This window comes from Ptychodera flava, chromosome 10 (assembly GCF_041260155.1).
Source record: "Ptychodera flava strain L36383 chromosome 10, AS_Pfla_20210202, whole genome shotgun sequence".
In the NCBI taxonomy this organism is placed as follows: Eukaryota; Metazoa; Hemichordata; class Enteropneusta; family Ptychoderidae; genus Ptychodera; species Ptychodera flava.
Genome location: NC_091937.1, coordinates 36,807,745 through 36,830,350, shown reverse-complemented (window position 1 = coordinate 36,830,350; position 22,606 = coordinate 36,807,745). Strand labels below are relative to the sequence as shown.

The following is a 22,606-nucleotide window of genomic DNA, read 5'->3' as shown; positions in this document are numbered from 1 at the left end:
GTTCTCCATGTTGGGTTGCCTGATAATGTCTTTCGATGGACCCTCTGAATCGTATTTTTTTTACGGACTCGTGGAGCAAATTTGAAAGAAAATAGAGTTGTTTCCTTCCGACGCCATGCTGCATCTGCCTTGATCAAATTTGGGGACAGCGAGACGCGATGATCGCGCATGATTTGCATTTAAGGTAGAACGCGCCTCGGGGACAAATATTTGGGGTCTCAAACTTCTACAATTTTTTTCTGATCTACCACATGTGGGGGCTCATTTTAAAGCTCTTGGAGAAAGAAAAACTTTCACCGCCTTAGTTTTCGAAAATCTAAAATTTTATTTTTTCCCATAGAGTTAACACAGGAATGGCGGCCATTTTGAATTTCAAAAATCGTTAAATCGTGGGTTATTTGTTTCTCTAGTTCCACAATTTGCACGGTGACCCCCTATTTTTATTCTTGATTTTGAAAGAGAATGGTTGAAATATTTTTTGAGGAAAGTTTAAGCAAAAGTTTAAGTCTTTCACTTTCGAGGCGCATGCTACCTAATTTATTGCAACATTTCTGTCAATCACTCACTTTGTGTCATAAGTTTCAGAAACTATCGCTCGCCTGAAAATTAGCAACGTAGTAAGTTCATAGGCACAGCTGACATGATAACGTGCCTCTGAGCAACGATGCCAATTTTTCAGACTACACCCAGAGAATCCGAAACTTTCCACACAAAATGAGTGATTGACAGAAATGTTGCAACAAATTTAATGTCAAGCGGGCACTCATCTCGTCTGGTTGTCGCCTAAGCTCAGTCGCGGAGAGTGCTTTCGCAAACATTTTACTATTATCGTTTGCGTATTATAACTCATAACAATCCAATGCGTAATGTTATTACGAATTGGATCGACTCTCTACGCATTTTTTTAATTGTTATGAGTTTTCTATATACGCATTTTTTTGCGTAAATGCGAACACTGTTACAGTGAATTATCTTACCGATGTTTTTTTAACAAAAGCGATGTGTTTTTTATTAGATTACTGTCTGTATTTTTAATTTTCCATCCTGATTTTGAGATTTTGGGAATGAGCAATGAAATGAGCAGACTGCAGGTGATTTAAGATTAAATGTTAAATCTTCAATGCAAATAAAACCATATGTGTGTCATAAATAATACAAACAAAACAAAATCATGTTTGTTTGTTTTGTTGTATGTGAGCCACGTCTACGACACACAACAAAAGTACTGTTTCAGTCTCAGCTAAATGTCACCTCAGATGCCCCCAGGTGGTTACAGGGGCGTGTGTGTGCAAGAAATTTGATTTTGGAATTTCACCGAAATGTTGAATCACTGTACATTGCAGTGCATGAGGAGACTATGAATCATTTTTTTTAAATACAAAACTAGCTAAATCTGTGTATTTATAGATGCTTGATTATTGATATTAATGTACTTGATCAGACTAGGGTGATTACAAGCTGTGTGTGCTAGAAATTTGATTTTGGAATTTCACAAAACATGTTGATTCTCTACACATTGTGGTCTGTGAGGAAACTTTGAATATTTTTTTTACCATACAAAACTAGCTAATCTTAGCTTTTATAAAAGTTTGAAAATTGATATAAATGTACGTGATGAGAATATTATGTTTGAAAGAGCAGATCTGAAAAACAAATATGATATTGAAATTTCATCTACGTGATTATTTGTAAGGTTCAAAAAGGATTTTTTGAAAGTTTAAAGTTCAAGTGAGAAATTATAATTCAATTAAGATATTATTGATACGGACTGTGACATCTGGAGGAGGGCCGCTGTTTTTGTGCACGAGAATTTGGGAGGGTCACTCTTTTTCTTGAACACACTTTTGAAGGGTCTAGTTTTTCACCCCAGGGCCATAGTCAGCTATAGAGGCCAACTATCAGATTATTCAAGATCGTATCTGCATTTCTACATCTTTGTCACGATCAGCGACGTGACCAAGGTTGAAATATTTGATAAGGCAGATGTCTATTTGAATACCTTCAACTGATTTCTGATAAATGAGTGAAATTACACAGCACATGTGCCCAGGGTTTGATGAACTATATAATACCCTCAGATGGTACACCCATCCTCGACACAAGCATGGACAACCCACTTCGATTTCTCTCGTTCACAGAAATAATTGAAACCACAGAGTTGATCTCCTTGGGGAAGGGGTTTAAATCCAGAGTACCCGACTTAAATCCAGAGTACCCCACAATAATTTCATTTCGTAAAACGCGTAAACAAATTTTCGGTACGAAATCGTAACAGGCTGGTTTCTTCAAAACACTTGTAGGCCTGTTGGTGTGTACGCCAAGTCACGTACTCTGAATCATGAAGAGTTTATTGACGACAATTTGCAGTTACTATGTGGGTATTCAATTTCTCGTCGATAATCAGTTGGAGGGTCTCCAAAGCCAGGCCAGGTCAAAAGTCAACACAAATCATCGAGGGGCAAAGCAGACAGTATCAACAATGTGGCATATCTGCACCAACTCCTTGTATTGGATGGTAAACAGACAATGCAGTCCACATGGAAACATTGTAAGCAACTTGAATAGCAATAAAGTTGATCAGAGTTGGTGCGATATCTTACATCCGAACCAATCAGCGATAACGAGGCCGGACAGGTTCCTAATGAGAACGAACAACAGGCCTTGCAATATGGCGACAAGAGCCGCCATAGTCATGACAACCAGCCATATCTGTTATCATTTTCTAGCTTTAACTCCCAGTGCAATGATTGTGACTATCTTAATGTTTTATTGCCGTTTCGGTTATGAATACGATGAAGCTTTAAAATTTTCAATTAAAGGGATAGAGTCGTTGGAACTGCGCTCAAAGGTCGTATGGGACCCATATGATCAATGTAAACACTGTATCTAAGGTACGATGGTGATTGATGAATGTTAAAACACGTCTGCCATAATCTAATTTAAATGTTGCAGCTATGATGATACGTTCATCTAGTATCATGCATGAAATACATTGTTTGTAAACAAGAAACTCGCACAAGAGCAGTTCCTTTCCCTTATATGACGCTTGACGGTGGAGTTGACTTTTCAGAATATAAAAGCTACGAGCCTCCCGACACCGTGTCTCAACTTTTAAAAGGCCAGTAACTTTTGATGATTTTCTTCACTTATTTTTTTGTTTGAATAGCAATGGGAAGTTCTTGTACTACTCCTGAAAGTACGTTGAAACACCTGTCAAACTATTTAACTCACAAAAACAGCGTCTATGCGTGCAGAATTCATCACTATCGTTTACATTTGAATCTAGCCCGGAACAGAATTCACTGCAACAATAAAAATATAGTCTCAACATCTACGGGCTGAGTTGACAAGCTGAATATTGCATATCTCGCCATGCTTTGGGTCAAGTAAAACAAAACGGACCAAAATTGGAAATTACATCAAAACTTACAGCAGACAGAGCTTTGAATAATAGTCGCGCAAGGGAGTTTATCGGAAAAAGGGGCATTTCCTGACTGACACATTTCGTAGAAGAGTAGCTGTCTTTCCTTGCTTCGATCCCTTGCTGCAGAAAAGAGACACCAATTTGACATACATCTACTTTGAACCAGGATCATACACCGATTAGTTTGTAATACGATCGCGCTGTTTGCAACGTGATGACGTCTTACCGATCCATGCCATGTTCAGACTTTATTTAAGGGCATATGACAATGACCAGGGAAAATCAGACTCCCTAGTTTGCTCAAGATCCGCTCAGCCAGTGACAATATGATAAGCTTTGGCCTTCCTAGTTCATCTCGCATAAGTCTTCTTCGTAAAAGTGAGTCTTTCCACATTAAAAATTGAAGAATACCACATCAAATTACTGGACGACAAAAAGAATATACACTTGTTCCTGTGAAAAATAATAAAGATATGTTTTTGATGTACCCTCTAAAAGAGGCACAGCTAGACGTCTGAACTTTCTACCTTCAGATCCCAGTTCACAGAAATATGCGAGTGACCCCTGGCATTTAATGCATTTGCCCATGTGAGTATAGCGTGTAGACATGTTGATTGGTTTTGCCATCAACGCATCTCATCGCTTTCTTTGAAAAAGTCTCGTGTACCCAGAATGTATAAATGTATATAAACGGAAAAACGAATATTTATCAGTTGCGGTTACCATGACTGACTCAGCTTGTGGCAGATGAGCAAAATACTTACCCGCCCCCTCCCGGCCGGATGTTTTTTCCTTGTATAAATTCAGGTGCTTTGAGCTACAGAGGCACTTTCTCAGCAAACGCTGCTCGTGAACTCAAGAATACAAGGGGCTAGTATCAAAATGACGTTTGTATGCCTTTTAGTAGCTGTTCAGCTGGTCGTACCACAGGGGCTCATAAGTGCCTATTTAAGTCAATATTACAGCGTTTTTCTTTCTTTTTCAATGTTACAAATAAAGCTGAAGAGCACAACATTTGTGTAGCTGTCTTTTGTGTAGCTTGTATTGGCATGTATAGTGCGCCCTCAACGGGGAATATGATCATATGTAAATACGACCTTTAGTTCCGTGACCTCTAGCCAATTCCTCTGGCCATGCCTTCTGGCCACCTGTACAGACGTCGCTGTGTTTACTGTACTATACAGTAAGCATAGCGAGGGCAGGGCAGGAAGTAGGCATGGCATGGCTAGAGCCGGGCCTAGAGGTCACGGAACTAAAGGTCACATTTACGAGGACGCACTATACATGCCAATACACGCTACAGAAAAGACAGCTACACAAGTGTTGTGCTCTTCAGCTGGATTATTTGTAACATTGAAAAAGAAAGAAAAACGCTGTAATATTGACTTAAATAGGCACTTATGAGGCCCTGTGGTCGTACTCTCGATGGAATGCGTTTCCAACGCAGAGTCGCCTAACCAAATCTCGATTCAGATAACATCGACAAGTGTACCAACAACGCATGGCTACGAAAAGCCAACAACTCATGACCGATTAACCGAGAATATGGTTAATCGTTTGAACCATCTGGAAGCAAAAGTTTTGAAAATGGAGGATCTTCTGAACAGAGCCCTTGATACAATTGACAGAATGTCACGAGGTGAAGACGAGCACAACCGAGCCATTTCGGAGATGAAGGAGGAGATTGAGAAGTCTTGCTCGTGTGAGGGTGCTCCTTTGTTGAACAAAACAGACGATGGCATGGAAGACTGGACAATGAAGCTCAGTGAACACGAAATACGGGAAATTATGCCAAACATCGCAGAGTCTACCCCCGATCCTTCTAGCATAGACCGTGACATGATGAAACTTAGAATGATCGAAAACATGCTGAACGTCACAGCAGAGGCAATGCCTTCAGAGAGGCTCGTCAGAAGATCCGTTCTACGGCGTTTCAGAAGGGAGCCAATGGCAATGGAAGAATCGATCTTGAAAGAAACAGCTATGGATTTGACAATGATGTGTAAGTAAAGATATCTATTTCAATAGTAACAAATTTGAGTGGTTTGTATTTAAAATACACACTGATCTAAAAGTTATAATCTTGTTTGAATTTGAAAACATGTAATGAAGTTAAATGCGAAAATGGATTTCATGCGTGCGTTTCAACTGTTTTTTCCCCTTGTATGTATGTATGTATGTATGTATGTATGTATGTATGTATGTATGTATGTATGTATGTATGTATGTATGTATGTATGTATGTATGTATGTATGGTATGTATGTATGTATGTATGTATGTATGTATGGTTGAATGGATGGATTGTTGAATGGATGGAACGATAGATGGATGGACGGTGGAAGATATGCTAAAATGTACAAGATCACTGTTTTTCTGTTAAATCTGTTATAAAGCATCTCAGTGCAGAAAGCACATTCCAGGCAAACAGTAGAATTTCAATACAATATGTAGGCATTGCTAGTGGTGTTCAAAGCGATATTGAATCTATGCAGATAGGAGAGAGGATTTTTGTCAACACTGATTCACTTGTATAGCTTGTACTCGGAAACTCCATGAATATGCAAGATGCAACATTGACATATGCCTTCTAAATGATGGTGGGCGGTTTTGAAAATCGTATGAGCAAACTTATCTTGTGGAGTCGGTCGAGTTGAAATGATAAAAATTGAATAATAGTCGAAAACGTAATAATGGTCAGTACACTACTTCTCTTGAATTGGAAATGGCCAAAGCAAGTGAAAATTTGTTCGGAAATTTCTTGGCACGAGTTATGATTTTCACTTTTGCTACTGTGAGTGCCAGATTGTGAAAGCAATAAGTCACAACATTTCTACGATAAAGACGCAGTTGTCTATCGCAGTGCACCAGGGCTATAAGCTAGCGAACGACACAAGGTCAATATTTTCGCGCGCTAATCTGATCAAATCAGAAAGGTAGTAAATCATCGTTGTTTATCAAGCGTCAATTTTATACCGAAATAGATATTACTCTCACTCTACATTCCTAAATGTCGCTCATTTCTTCTTCACAGCAAAAAAGTGCTCATTTTCAGCATCCCGAACACAGACGTTGCTAGGGAAAAAAGGCAAATCACAAGTAGTAACATTCCACAAGCAAACGTTATGAAGGGCGAAGGCTTCAACGCAGAAAAGGGTGTATTTGTCACTCCCATTCCAGGCATCTATTACTTCTCCTTCACTATGCGAACCTACGACCACAAGTACATCGGCCTCTCTTTGATGTTGAACGAAGAGCCAGTTATCTCCATGATGACCGACGCTAGTGACCGCAAAGTGATGCAGACCCAGAGTGCCATGCTTCATCTCAAAAGAGGAGACAGGGTGTGGCTCTTGCTAGGACCCTCCGAACACTTCGCCCTCTACGGTAACATTATGAACAACTATACCACATTTAACGGCCACCTGATATACCCAGACAACGTCATGTGAAACAAGTACGATGCAGTCGTCAACCACCCCTGTGAAATTACTATCATATTTTTACACATTAAAGTAGCGAAGTAATATGAGTGTAAAATATGTGAGTAAAATATATGACTCTCAACCTTCATAAGCTGAACTGTAACTTTATACACCAGTATTTTCGTTCTTTCTGTTAAAACAGTTTCTCCCTCAATTCGAAATATTATATAGAATAGAATGGCTTAATTGGATATGTCATCAGTGATTGATTGGAATGATGTACGTTGTTATCGAAAACGACTGAAACGGTATATTGTTATTGAAAATAGAAGTTTGGTCTAGAGTAGAATGCATTTGCATATTCTACAAAATGCACTGTGATGGTAAGTGTTTCAATTTGTTTCAGGTCTGGAGAATAATGAGAAAATATGTCTGTTTCACGAAAACAATTCTAGAAAATTTTTCAAAAGTTGAAGCCATTTTCGTGTTAACGTCGTTGAATACAATACCCATGATATACAGTGACTTTATTTAAAATTAGTCCTGAATTCCTCACGCTGAGTCGCCAAGTCTGATCCTATCGTCACCGACCGTTTGCCCACTGTGCATAACCCATCGTAAAATATGTTAGTCTTATTAAATGATAAAAAGATATTTTGCCACAAGGAATTCAGAAATATATGAGTTGGGTAAATTTGAAATGATAGTTACATCGCTCTCAGTGGCCACCTTTGACACATATAATCATTTCTATGATGACGTCATTTATTACGCGCACTTGCTGGATAATAGACAAATCATAATGCGCAATTGGCGAAGTTTGACCAATGGATTGTTTTCGCCTTTCCGATGATTGCCCGATCTTTAAATATTTCACACTTTCCCTGATCAGTAGTAACAAGGAAACAAGGCTCTCGTTTGTATAATATCGTGAGTTTGTTTTATTTGAAGAGGGTCGCTTCAGGTCATGATCACGTATGAAATTCTTATCTGAAGATGTGTATGAAATCATTATTTGAAAATCGCATGAAATTTTAGAGGTCGCTAGGCTCCTTTCGTCCGAAAGATCCATAACATAACCTTGACCGTGTGGGTGCTAAACACGCGTGCGTATATTTGTATTTGTTCCGCTATCCCTACTTTATATGAATAGGGTTCACCACCTCTATGACTTCTAGCTTAGGGGCTAGCGAAAATATCCGTCCCCAGGGGTTAGGACAGGGTTTAACGTGTGTAGGGCTCAGCACAGTTTGTTGTTGTTGTAATGCTATTGTTTATATAATTTTAATACGCTGGACTAGTATATTGCTTATAAAGCATTATACTACCAACCAAGGGTGTCTTATGTTAGCACTGGTTTCGTAAAGATTTACTTTTTCTCCTTCACTGTTCATGTATTTGTTCTGTGATAATGTTCATTCACTATAGGCCTAGATCGTTCATGTATGATTTTTTCTTCGATACAAACCAAGCTAAATCTGTGTATTTATAGACGCTTGATTAGGGAGCATTTGTTTTTAACCAGGGAGGAGCTCGGTGGAAATCAGGGGGTTGACTTTTACGAAATCGTTTTTAAGGGAGTCAAATTTTACAATCAATGATTAGAAGGGGGTCAAATTTTACGAAGGTTTGTATTGAGCCATGGAAAAAAGATTTGACTTTACAACATACAACATACAATAGCTCTTTATTATCCCAAAACATGGGCAATTCTTTGTACGACAGCGGACAAGTCAAAAAGTTACACAGATAAGACATGTATAAAATATTTAAAAAAGGTCAGTGACGTTAAAACACATTATATAAAAGCAGAGATGACTAGTCGTTTCTGTTTTGATTCAGTACAGAAATTGCACAGGGAATGAACGAATGTTTTGATCTATTTGTTCTAGTTATTGGAACCCTATAACGCCGGCGAGATGGTAAAATATTGAATTCCTTGTAAAGTGGGTGGTGATGATTCCTGACTATAGAATTGGCTTTGTGTAAAACTTGTTTTTTATACAATGTACTGAGACTAGTTTGTTGTACTCCAATTATTTTACTACAGATGTTTACTATTCTACCAAGTTTGTTCTTGCACTGTACAGTGAGGTTTCCGAACCAGCAAATGAGTGAAAAACTTAAGACACTTTCAATACATGATCTGTAAAAAAGCTTCTGTCAACTTTGAAGAAACTCAATTTCCTCAAGAAGAACAGACGCTGCTGGCATTTACATAATATCATATTAATGTTATCCTCCCATCGCAGCTTATTATCCAAAATAGAACCCAGATAATTGTATTTCTCAACAATTTCCACTTCTTTACCATTAATAATTGTTACATCAGCTAATGGTGCGTCTTTCCTGAAATCTATACACAAATCTTTGGTCTTATCAATGTTGCATGCATGCATACTGGAGTGATGTGATGTTTTATTTGCATTTCAAGGCCTCCGGCCCCATTGCAAAGAGTTACATTACACAAGAAAAGTTACAATTTGGTATGAAATAATATAGTATGAAACAAAGTATTTACAATCGTTAGGAAAATTGATTACTAAGACATTGTTTTCGGAAATTAATTTCCGAAAAAAAATTAATTTCCGAAATGTCTTATCAATGTTAAGTTCGAGGAAAGAACTTTTACACCACTTTACAAAGTCATCAACCACTGGCCCATGATTTCTTTCATGATTATGGAGTAGACTGATTATGGCAGAGTCATCTGCGAACTTAATTATAAATCTATCATCATGGTGACTTCTGCAATCATCGGTATATAGAATATACAGAAGTGGTGACAGTACACAACCTTGCGGTGAGCCAGTAGATGAGATACATACATCAGAAAAAGTGCCGTTCACTCGAACATGTTGTGATCTCCCAGTTAAGAAATCCAAAACCCAACCGACAATCTTAGGATGAATGTTAAAATGAGACAATAATTCACCATAAGATGTGCGGCTGAATAGTATTAAATGCAGATGAAAAATCAACAATAGAACCCGGGCATGTGTTTTATTTCATTCAATGTGATTATAAATTAAATTAAGGACGGTCAATGAGGCATCCTCCACTCCTCTACCTGCTCTGTAAGCAAACTGCAAAGGATCTAACATATTCTGGGTTTTATCTAAAATATACCGTTTGATGATTTTTTTCAAAGGATTTCATTACCAGTGACGTAAGGGCCACGGGTCTAAATCATTTAGAACCTTAGGCGATGCTTTCTTTGCAATAGGTACTACAGTAGCTTGTTTCCACAAGTTAGGTATTTTCTGGAGATCAAGGGACCGTTGGTAAGTAAAATGAAAAATGTCACATAACTGATTGGCACATGATTTAAGGATATAACCGCTAATGTTGTCTGGGCCAGGGCTTTTTCTAGTTTCTGTATTTTTCAGGGACTTGCGCACATCATCTAATGTAATTAAAACCTGCTCATTTGTAACAACAGTTTCCCTTGGAATTTAACCAAAATGTTGCTTGATTCACTATACATTGCAGCGCATGAGGAAACTATGAATACTTTTTTTGAATACAAAACTAGCTAAATCTGTGTATTTATGTACTCTTGATTATTGATATTAGTGTGCTTGATTAGACTAGGGTGATTACAAGTTAATGTGTGTGCAAGAAATTTGATTTTGGAATTACACAAAAAAATGTTGATTCTCTATACATTGTTGTCTGCGAGGAAACTTTGAATAATTTTTTTACGATACAAACCTAGCTAAATCTGAGCTTTTATAAAAGTTTGAAAATTGATATAAATGTATATGATGAGAATATTATGTTTGAAAGAGCATATCTGAAAAACAAAAATATTATATTGGAATTTCACCAAAGTGATTATTTGTAAGGTTCAAAGAGGATTTTTTGAAAGTTCAAAGGTCAAATGAGAAATTATAAGTCAATTAAGATATTATTGATACGAACTGTGACATCTGGGGATGGTCGCTGTTTTTGTGCACGTACGAAAATTGGGGAGGGTCACTCGTTTTCTTGCAAACACTTTTGAAGGGCCCAATTTTTCACCCCCGGGCCAGAGGGTGCAAAGGGTTAATGAATCAAATCTTATAATTTTTTTTTTGGGGGGGGGGGTCGCATTGTCCAATTTGTCGCCCCAGATTTTTCTGCCTGCCGTTTTCGAATACCAGATAGCAGGAGGAAGCGGTTTTTTGCCTCCAGGTTCTCTGAATGGGCAATAACATGATGGTTTACAAATTACATGCTAAAAATTCATATTTTTACGAAAAATGTGATTTTTTCAGTACTCTCGCGAGACCTCGCAATTTCACGCAGTGCTTTTAATCGTCTTTGCCCTCCCCTCCCCCCACTCCTTTCCCCCGTCAAAATTCTATTGACAGGATAAGTTATATAATGGTATTTTCAGGGACAGGACTTTACATGCTTTCTTTGAAGAGTTGTAGAAGTGACATCGCTAATCTTAATTGGCTTATAACATTTTCTATCAGTTAACATTGATTCCGATTTCACTGTCCTCGTGGGACGATCGTGTCCGGCGCTGATGCTATTCCATCAAATGCCCGATCTGCGTGTCCCCAGGCACTCTTCCTTATTTAGCAATCGAAGGAAATTTGGCGAAACGAATATAACAAACGTTCGTAACTTTTGAGGGTCGAGTGCGTCTATCCATTTTCATATATTCACAATACTAATCAGTATTACTAATCAGTATGCTAAATGTGACATGAAAAATCCGAAATACGCATGAATCGGGGTAAATACAGTCAACAGGGCCCACACCATGTCAGTGGGGTGAGTCACCCCCTGATGGCATTCAATCCTTGCCAAAACTTTGGGTTCGTTCACAGGCCACCCAATAGGTTCTGAGTTTTTCACACTGTTTTCTCTATCATTTTCTCTTCTTTCTTCATGCTCTGAATGATCGGAATAAATAAAATAAATGGTTTATATAACCTAACCTAGCCTCTGTGACTCTTTATTTATTTTACACTCCATTACAAGGACGTATATCTCTCATACACACATGCTGTAATTAATTAGTCAACACAACTAATTATGTTAATCCGTGGACTTATCAGGGATTTTACGGGTTGGTCAACATCGGAAAGATAGAATGGTTACCCCTTTTCATTAACATCACTATCTTTCCGATGTTGACCAACCTCTGATAAGTCCACGGATTAGCATAATTAGTTGTGTTGACTAATTAATTACAGCATGTGTGTATGAGAGATATACGTCCTTGTAATGGAGTGTAAAATAAATAAAGAGTCACAGAGGCTAGGTTAGGTTATATAAACCATTTATTTTATTTATTCCGATCATTCAGAGCATGAAGAAAGAAGAGAAAATGATAGAGAAAACAGTGTGAAAAACTCAGAACCTATTGGGTCGCCTGTGGTTCGTTTGAAAAAAGACGACCTCTGAGTGAAAATCGGGCAAAATTATTGGACCGATGATTCTCACAGCTTAAAATCTCTTGTACTAGTCCAAAATTATTATACTTTGCGAGAGAAGAAATACTCTCGCCGCGACGTGCACGGATAATTTTCCGTCTGGTTTTGTATTGTTAAAAAATATAAATATTCTTAGTTTCCTCATAGACTACAATGTACAGGGAATTAAAATTCCGAAACTTCTTCCAAAATCATGCACTTGTAACCATCCTAGTCCAATCGAGTACATTAATGTCTATAGGGGAGCATTCGGTTTTTTTTACGGGGCGGGGGTCGGTGGAACTTAAGCGACAAATGAAATGTAAAAAGCCACCCCCTCCCATTCTTGGTCTGACGAGGCTTGTGACAGTTTGCAGGCAGGCCATGACCTCTGTTTTGTTATTATAATGTTAAAGGTGACCTCGTCCATTACTGTACACAGAATTGCGTACGCCGAGCTCGAGAATTAGGTATTTTTCGAAAAAATCGCTAAATATTTTAGAGTCGGTTGGCAATCTTCAAACATGGCAGAAATGTTGTTTATAACCCCAGGCTGTAATTAAATGATTAAATGAGTTGGCAAAATTAATGTCTGGCGTATCAACAATACTCTGTACTTTAAAAGAAAGTGTGTGTCATGAACACACAATTGTAGACGGTCAGCCTGAAAGACCTGTATCGTGTTTCGGCAGAATAAACCTTTGTCGTCATCGTGGCTTGTTTGAAGCGTGAAAATAAGCCGTAATGGCAATCATGACTTTTGATAAAAAAAACCGAAACGGATACATAAGGAAATACCGAAATGACGAAATTTTTACAATCAAAAACATTTATTTCAATAAAATATAACAATACAATTATTGTCCGTGACCACAGCAGCTGGTTTATTGGGCTCAATGAATGGATAAAGTACATAGAGGTGCTCTTCCTTTCTGAAAATATCAGTATGAACACTTAATCCACAATGACTACAGTACCTCAGTGTTTAGTCGGGGAAAGCTAATAAGCTACACAAATTCTACTCTGGTTCATAGGTTAGGACACGGGATTGGGAGACGCTGCGCCGCATTCACATTTCCACGAATGTATAGAGAAAATCACAGCCACTCCACAACTATGAGAGAATGTATCGTTTAGCGCCCTCACTATAAAAGAGGAGGATTACTTTCATTTTTATCTCTCTTGCCGGTAACACAATGGCGTCCTGTATGCATACAGTGTAAATGTCAAAATCTTGTGATTTGTGATCGTGGTATGATCCGTAAAATAGTTAATAGAGGCTGGTACACTTCCGCACCGGAGCGATACTCTGCCAACAAGTGTGTACACCCCATGGTCTGCAGTTGAACAATGTCTTTGCAATTCAGTTTGCAAAAGTGGATCGGGGTTTGATGGCGCAAGTATTATTTGCATATATTTTCTCTCCGTGTTAATTCAGACATAAAGTAACATTTTCTTTCTGCTATTCGCCGATAATGGCATTCGTCACAGGCTAGTACATTCTTATCATTGCCGTATACACTAGATCACATTTGTATTGAGTTATATTGTAAGCAGCTCAATGAAAAGTAAATTTGCACATTTATAAGATTATACATCGGAAAAGGGGTCGATAATAGTTCTATGGCAACTAGTCTAGTCCAATTTGGCATGTTTATTAACTAATAAAGTACATAAACTTGGTATGATACTGTTGCTAGGCATCTTATGAATAGTTTCATTTCCGATGTGAAGTTTTTACATTCGTCGTTAGGTCTCAGTGTAAATGTCGATTTATAGGAACACAATACACTTGTAATAAAACCCCGACATGCTAAACAAGCTGTTGTGATTCACATAGACAGAGTTGATCCCACTCACATGGCCTTCTTCTAAGGTTTTCCATCTTGTGTAACCCATGTTATAGTAGCTAAGGAATTTGCCCACAACTCTAATATTATCACCGCTTTTTTCGTGAAGTTGTTCATTACCCTGATTGTTGCAATACCGACAGCGGGTAAAGTGAATTCTTATGGTATATGGTCTAGCCGGAGGCCGATTACCTTCAGAGTATTATCATGAGAATTCGAAAAGCAATAGCTGTTCATTTGTTCTACTTCAAAGACAAGATATTAAACATCAAAAGTTTATACAGGAGAATATATCAAACAAATGTCTTTGGTAAATATCAAGAATAAAACATAAAAACAATAATCAATTATCGTGAAATGTAAAATTTACATTGATCGACCACTTAGTTGTTTTTAATCGGCACTGGTAAATGCACAACCATTTGACTGCACAATGTATATTCATTCAAAATTACATGGAATGGTCTTACCCAACACAAGTTACCATACTGAAAATGATATTTGCTGCCATGGGAAGACTTAACTCAGCACACTCTCGAATGCATAAATCAATGGTCGCTGACAAAACTGTCTTTCAGGTCTTCATATAGTTACCCGTAGACTGTTGTGCAATAAAGTATGGAAAAATAAAGCCGAATATATAGTTCCGCTAACAGAAGACTGCGTCAATGCAGTGTTTTATACAAAGTACCTTGAACACTGGCCTAACGTTACAAGAAGTGACGTTTTGATAGCTCAATCACAGATTTCCAAACTCAATTAATGAATAATTTGTACAGTCAATATTAATTTCCTTCCAATGCAACAATAGTTATACAAAGTCGCAGTCGGTGAAGATGTTGTTGTTAGTGTACAAAACTGAAGAAGTATATATTATAACCCAAACATGGGACTATGTGCCCGAGGGTAAGTGACCATTTGCCCGACGCAAGGAGGGCAAATGGTCTCCTGTCCCGAGGGTACATAGTCCCATGATTGGGTTATAATGTTTTTATTACATGCCTCTCTGACATAAATTTTCTCTCCGAATGTTTTGGTTTACGTACAAATGACAATTACATGCTTTATCTAACTTTAGACGAAAATCTGTTGAAAAAAATAAAACGATTTTATCTTCGAAGGGCGCATTAATATATTTAAATCGCTGTTATTCGGTTTATAGAATTTTTTCGCATGATTTTGTAAAAACGGTATTTCCTGAGTAAAAAATGTAATTTTGATCATTTTTAATCCTGAAGTTGTCAAGTTGAAAACAGTTCCGGTTCACCTTCAGTCCAATGATGACTATGCGGTCCGAGTCCGCGACGCCATCAACGAGTTACCATTGAATCTTATGGTACTCGCGACGTTCAGTGTACGAGGCATGTAATAATAAACTTCGGGTGTGGAAGACTACTGGATATGAAAGACTAAATATAAGCGACCAGAAAGATAATTCGATGCTCATATCTGGTTCAGTTTCTCTTTAGATTTTTATATTCTGGCGTCCCGAGTTCAGTATCGTTAGTTAGCTCATTGTAGTCATGATCAGACCCCTGCCCTGTAAAGCTACGGCTTTGGATCGAAGCAACAGGAATGTCTATTAATTCTGTGTATGAATCGTTCAATGGGTTATTGTCGTCATGCGGCCCAGTGCCGCTTCGATTGAGACTCGTGTAGTCATGCTCTGGAAGGTAATTACCTGGCAGCAGATCTGTATACCCAGAATGGCCTGCGGAAATGGATACTGAAGAAACATTCACCGTCTCAGTTTGGCACTTCGGCTCGGGGATGACGTAATCATTCCTGGAATCCTGTTCTGCCTTTCTTTTTTTTCTACAAAGGAACACAATAAAGAAAGTCAATATTGACGGATATCTATTATGAAATATTCTGACGACGGCGTTAAGTGACGGTGACATTTATTGATATTTGTCTTGTCCTACCAGTGTGCGGCATGTCTCTGACATTAAGGGATCAAGGTCATTGCTTTCTTTCAAACAATCATCATCTATCTGTATAAACTCTGACTGTTAAAATGCAGAAGTGCGCATAGTAAGAAAATAACACTCTGCTTGTCAGGAAATATACGCAAGGCTTGTAGATACGAAATCAAGAATTTATTCCTGGTTGCCATATTCAATGCAATGAGAACATTTTTAAGTTATAATCTGTGTTCTATATAAAAATCATGTTTACTGGTTTGTTTTCCACTTTCATATGTCAGTGAAGATTCATATTTATTTTTTCTTTGTAAAGGACAACCACTGACATTTCAATATCACTGTTTCAGAATGTCCCTGGTTGTTGTTTTCGAGGAAAAAGCAAAACTTTTGTTAAATTTTATCATTGGTTCCTAATCTGTTAAAGACACGGGCACTTGTTCAGGACAAGAGACGAAGTATTGCTTTGCAACATATTTTATGAAAAGATTGGAAGATTGCAACCATAGATTGCCCTTCACATGCTTCTCTGGGATTATATCGGGACAGAGGTATTTCTCCAACAATAAACTGAGCTCACTCGTCAAATAAGTAAGGTTAAAAAATGTTAAAAGAGGATTTGTGTAACCTGCATATGTAGTAGCCAATACAATCACTGAAATGCTTTCGTGAATTGTTAAGCAAAGAGATGCTCCGCAAATAGCCTATACTTTACAGCGTTGAGTGATTGTGTTGCGTATATGTTGCTGACACATATACAGATTGCGATTGTACTACGGATTCAGATATATTTAGTGTTTGTGGCTAATCCTTTGACCGTTAATCGTGATCGGTCTATGATCGATGAAGATTCCATAAGCTTAGCTGTGAATGGCATTCAACTATTCTTACCTCCAAAACCACAGAAGAACCACTCCTGTAATTAAGGCCACTAAAGCCAGTGCACCAACTACAGAGATGATGCTGGGAAGAAATGAAAATTGAAATAAAAAGTATTATATATGTTATTCTCGAATTTCGTTTGTTTTCACCTTCCCTCTGAATAATGTTTCTGTACAGAGAAACTAGTGAACGCCTGTTATCACGCTTTGTCGTGACGTTTTCTTCGTTATTGAAACCAAAAAATGTGAATTTAGAATTAAATCCCAAAGCTATATAATCATGAAGACTTGCTCATGTGAATCGGTTTCCTTTCATCTAACATTCAGAAATATAAGCACATTCCCGAAATGCGTTTGCACCGATCGGAATAGTACAAAAGAAGCTACAAACAGAAATTACAGAAAAAAGTTGTATGCTGACATCAATCTAGTCCCTTTTGCCGAAGGTATTGGTACGGCAGGTGGCCTGCGAAGGTTAAATTCGTAGCAAACGTGCACAGCGTGTACAAATGAGGGTCATTCTCGATACCTCGGTTGAAGAGTTGAACAGCATACTTACTGTGACCTTTAAGAGGAAAAAATATTTGTGTTTTATTGAATGTTTGAATCCCACTTTAATCCTTCAATTAGAGCGTATTGCTATATTTCTTACATTGCTCTTTCTGCTGGTGGACTTTGTTCAAACCAATGACACCAATTTATATTTTATGCTAAAAGGGGAAAAGATTATTTTGCTTTGTCTGCATCCCGGCTAAAAAGTCCGAGGGACCGTGGTTACCTTTGGCCTAAAAATAAAAATAAAAGTAAAAAAAACATCGCTCGCCGCTCTTGAACCTTGGTCCAGAAATCCGATGAACAAGATTTTTTTCCTCTGGCCTTAAGGAAACCTTTCTCCATGCTTCTAAAGGGTTGACTGCTTCTAAGGGCGACATTTTTTATTTTTGTGTTTCTCATCTCCCGGCCGACCGTGAATTTCAGCTCCGACATGAAAATAAAAAAACGTTTTGATTTGCGCCGCCTCTGAGGCGATAATCCTCGCAACAGCACCACCATCATCGAATTGTGAGATTGCAGCGACTCAGACTAAAAGGACAGAGAGCACAGAACAGTGAACTGAAAGACAAGAAATTGCAGTGGCTGAATAGAACTGAAATAAATACAGTTTTTTTTGGTACTTGTTTTTTATTTCGACCGCCCGCCCTGCCCGAGTATTCTTCTGGAGATGAGAAACAAAAAAAATAGGGTCACCCTAAACAATACGGAAATTATGTCATATTATCAGAATCATTACATAATGAAGAAGTGTGACTACAATATTTACGGGAGGGGGCTCCAAGACATCCTCATTTGTGTATCACACTAGCGGAAATTGACTCATTCATGCAAAAAAAAACAAAAAATAAAGAGCCTGCGACCGCGCATTGTTGACAATTGATTATCGATATTTATTTTAAGCAATCTCACATGATACTTCATGATCGTTATGGAAACCATTGACATTAATTTTTCGGTATACTTCTGCATACCTCGTTAATAGTACTGAGTTCTTTTACTACAATTTTAAACTGTAAATTGCAAAGTATTTCTTACATTAGTATCGTATTCCATGCATGCATATGAGGATGTAGAACTATAATCTGATAATGGAAGGATGGACATGCATATTATCGTTAAAATACGATTCGTCGAATCTTATGGACTCTGCACCAGGCAGTTTGTCCAGGAATAGGTCGTGTAACGTTCTCAAGTGTTCTTGTCATGATCATATTTTGTTAAATGCTGACAGATGAGAACTTTGTATGATCGCATCATTCCTCATAGTCGGGATACAGCAGGTGGCCGTTGAACGTGGTGTATTTGTTGTTGTTACCGTAGAGGGCGAAGTGTTCCGAGGGTCCCATCATCAGCCATACCTGGTCCCCACTTGCCAGATGAACCATTGCACTCTGGGTCTGCATCACTTTTCGGTCGCTCGAGTCCGTCGTCATGGCGACCACCGGGGCATCGTTCACCACCAGTGTGACGCCGATGTACTTGTTGTCGTAGGTTCGCATGGTGAACGAGAAGTAGTAAATGCCCGGGATACTTACGCTGAAAACTCCAGCGTCTGCATTAAAGTCATCACCTTTGGTGGCCTGCCATTGCTGGAAGGTGACAACCTGGGGGACTACTTTGTTTCCTAGCAACGGTTGGGTTCGAATTGCCGAAAATGAGCTCTTCAGTCCTACAAGAAAAATAGATGAACACATTGGTCGCACACGGAGACTGAACTCTCCAACAGTGGAGATTATTTTCAACTTAACCTAGGAATTCCGTGAACAGGCCCGTTTCATAAACTGTTAACATAGAGTAACATACAGTAAAATCCTGTAAGCCGGCACCTTTTGGCTACTTATTAAGCTTTGCATTTTAAACGACTTTACAATTTCTGTCCACGACATTGTTTTAATTTGGTAATGGTTCGATGCTTAATTGTCAATTCAAAATTGTTGATACTACGTGACAGAGTGAATTTCTTTGAATCGTGAGAACCAATCAAAAGCACAGCGTGAGGCATTGCAAATTAAACTCATTTTCTTCTTCCCGTTCTCCCTAAATTACTCAGAAATGCAGCCAAAGAAAGTAAATTCCGTGCTTTACGTCCACCAAAACTCCGAAAAGTAGTCGGGTAAGAGGCTATAAACTCCCCCCAAAAATAAAGTCAAAATCAAGTTGCCCTATTGACAGTTTTCTTATACAATATTCCCTTTCCTGTAACTACAATTTATAGGTTGCTAGAGGATACCGTTTTACGTTACAACATGTTTAAATATTTGTAATGTGGCTGCCGTAAAGCAGTTTCTGTCGATGCAAAAGTCATGGCTTGATTGTGAAACATAAATCAATCGTTAACGATGGAATTCTGAAAGAGAAGTCAGTGTTTAACCAAAAAGCTCTGAAAACCTACTCATGCGTGGACAGAAAATAAATAATTTATTCATTTTGGCCTTAAAAACAATAATCTTTACAGCCCTGATGCGGGTTTTGTGCGGGTTTTGTATAAAGGGCTTCAGCGTGCGAGTGTCTCTTCGCAGTGCGACCGATTTCCGAATACCCGAATCAGAGTCTTAAAGGCTGTACAGTATACCTTATTGAATGATATATAAGTGGTTGAAATGACATTCTGCAAAGTTTTGAACATAACATTGCTTGCTAAATTAAATCTTATCACAATACATTGGTAAACAAACAAAGAATATCAAGTTGTCAGAATACGAAAGGCGTGATGTGTAAATTATTGTAAATTTCATTGTACAGGCAGCGAAATCCGATCATCAGAAAAGAGAGTTCGATGGGAAGAAATATTATGCCTTTCGTAAAGTTTGAAACCATTTTGCAATGAAATCAACACGTACTGAAACTGAGCGACGGGTCGGGTGGCTACTTCGCTAATGAAGCATCACGTGATCACACTCGATTTGATTATATTCTCTCAGTTCACTTTCTCATCTTTCAAGAATTAAAACAGGAACCCCCCCTCCCCGGAAAAACCCAAACAGACATAAAATATTATACCTGCTTAAATGCACAGGATTTCCATAAAATATCAACCCATTTAGCCGGCTACACTTTCGTGAATGCAATCAGAACCAGACGTTTGAATCTCGCAATGGTTTTGTTTACGAATCGAACGTTTGTCGATAGCAACTCGGATAATAAGGAGAATGATTGTAGTTTAGAAATGCATAAGGAGAATGATTGTAGTTTAGAAATGCATACGAGAAATTATTGCACAAATGTGATGGCTTTATTACCGTAGCGTTACTCAGGAACGCGGCTCGAGGTAAACAATAACGCATCATATACAATGTGAAATGCTATTGTTGACAAAATAAATCCTGGTCGGACATGGAGTACATCAAGTGAGTTGCAGCTAATGGAACGTGTCATTACATTAATTATACATCGAACTTTGAGCGCCCCATCGGATTCAATGATAACTCGTCAATGACGTAGTGGGCCGCAAAATCATCATTTGACTGAACCGGACAGAACCGGACCTATTTTCATCTTGACAACTTCGGGATTTGCGCCATTCGATAATGAAAATAGTTCTATTTTTTAATGTATTTTCGTCTAAAGTGGGGTAAAGCACATGCCTGTCATTTGCAAATTAACTCAAACATTTTGAAAGAATTCTGTGTAACATAGGCATGAAATGAAAATATTATAGCCCAAACAAGGACTATGAACCCTTGAGGCGGGAGACAATTTGGAACCCTGACGTCAAGCAAATGGTTACCTACCCTCGGGTACACAGTCTCTTGTTTAAAGGTATACTGTCACCTGTTCCAATTTTGCCACAGTTACCATGGAAAGAGAAAATCTAACCAATCACAGATTTTAAGCGGTTGGCCACTTTTTAAAAAACAGCGCCCTCACATGGGCATTTTGAATACCAAGGAACGCCCCTTTGACCATATATGGGCATATTTAGATTACAGGTGACTGTATACCTTTGAGCTTCAATTTGTAAAGTTGATGTTCAGAGAACAAAGTTGAGAATTTGTAAAACGGTACAGGAGTGGTTTACAAAGCCTTAACCCGCAGTACATGCAATGGTTGTAACTCGATGGGCCATTTGATGTCACCTACGTAATAAAATAACACATGCCTTGATTTATATCAAAACAGGGCATGATTCGAATTGCCTGCCCGTCTCTTACGGGCTCGTAGCAATTACAATGGAGCGAAGTGCATAGATCAATTTGTATAGTTAATCGCACGAGTAGGTGTGTAATCACACCCACAATGGAATGGAGCGACCCATTTTACGTCGAAAGGTTCATAGAGGTCATTATGCACCCGGCATACGAGTTGGGGAGAACGACCTATCCCAGACAAGTAGGACAAGGGCTCTGGTCAACTGCAAATCTGCATTTGAATAAGGGCTACAGAGTGGTATAATGCACCTGTGTAGAAGGAAACTGTTTTAGTCTGATTGGTTAAATAAAATGGCTGGCCTTACTCTGTCGTTTTGGCTATTGGCTACGGAGAAGGCATTCAATCTGTAGATGCATGTGATTGCCTCGTGAATGCATCAGGCTTTCAATGCCATTTTCGTGTTTTTGACTGGTCAAGATGGATCTTGTCAACTTGTCTGATCTGATGACCCTAGAGACTTCCTAGAGGTCCATGGACGGCCATGTAAGGGACTGGTCAGTTTCTTCGACCGGGGGGGGGGGCGGTGGATTATTTTACCGACGTCAAAAAGTGGCTGACCCTCCTCCTATTCCAAATTTTGAAAACAAGGTGACCCCCCCTATTCCAAATTTCGAAAACAGGGTGACCCCCCCCCCCCCGGCGCGCGACGTAGGTAAAACAAAAGGTGGACATAAATTATATACATTTTACATATATATTTATATTTTAAATAGTCATTCTATGTTTTAATGAAATTGTTAACATGTCAGTTGTAAGATAGGAATTTCAAAGTGTCAATTTTAAAGTTTGAATACAGTACATTTGAATGAGCTGTATTTTGAATGAGCTGTGAATGTATTTCACACTTTCTATGCTTAACCAGATGTCCTGAACTGTTGTACAGAAATGGATGTCAATCATTAATATCAAAGAGGAAAAAGCAGTGAATCAAAAACTTTGATGGGTGTTAAGACTTGCCAACCATCCAATTAAATCTCCTGAGGAGCCATA

The 22,606-nt window shown here is 38.4% G+C and overlaps 2 protein-coding genes across 2 annotated transcripts; one reads left to right on the top strand and one right to left on the bottom strand.

The window, feature by feature from the left end:
• The first annotated feature begins 4,849 nt into the window (after positions 1-4,849).
• On the top strand, positions 4,850-8,993 carry LOC139142678 (uncharacterized). The gene is made up of 2 exons (XM_070712737.1): positions 4,850-5,426; positions 6,458-8,993. Exons 1-2 carry the CDS (start codon positions 4,850-4,852, stop codon positions 6,550-6,552), a joined length of 672 nt encoding a protein of 223 aa, XP_070568838.1. The 3' UTR covers positions 6,553-8,993.
• Positions 8,994-18,720: 9,727 nt separating this feature from the next.
• On the bottom strand, positions 18,721-19,863 carry LOC139141636 (complement C1q tumor necrosis factor-related protein 4-like). Its single transcript, XM_070711227.1, has 2 exons — positions 19,860-19,863; positions 18,721-19,136 (listed from the first exon to the last, which is right to left on the bottom strand). The coding sequence occupies exons 1-2, from the start codon at positions 19,861-19,863 to the stop codon at positions 18,721-18,723; spliced, it is 420 nt and encodes a 139-aa protein (XP_070567328.1).
• Positions 19,864-22,606: the final 2,743 nt, after the last annotated feature.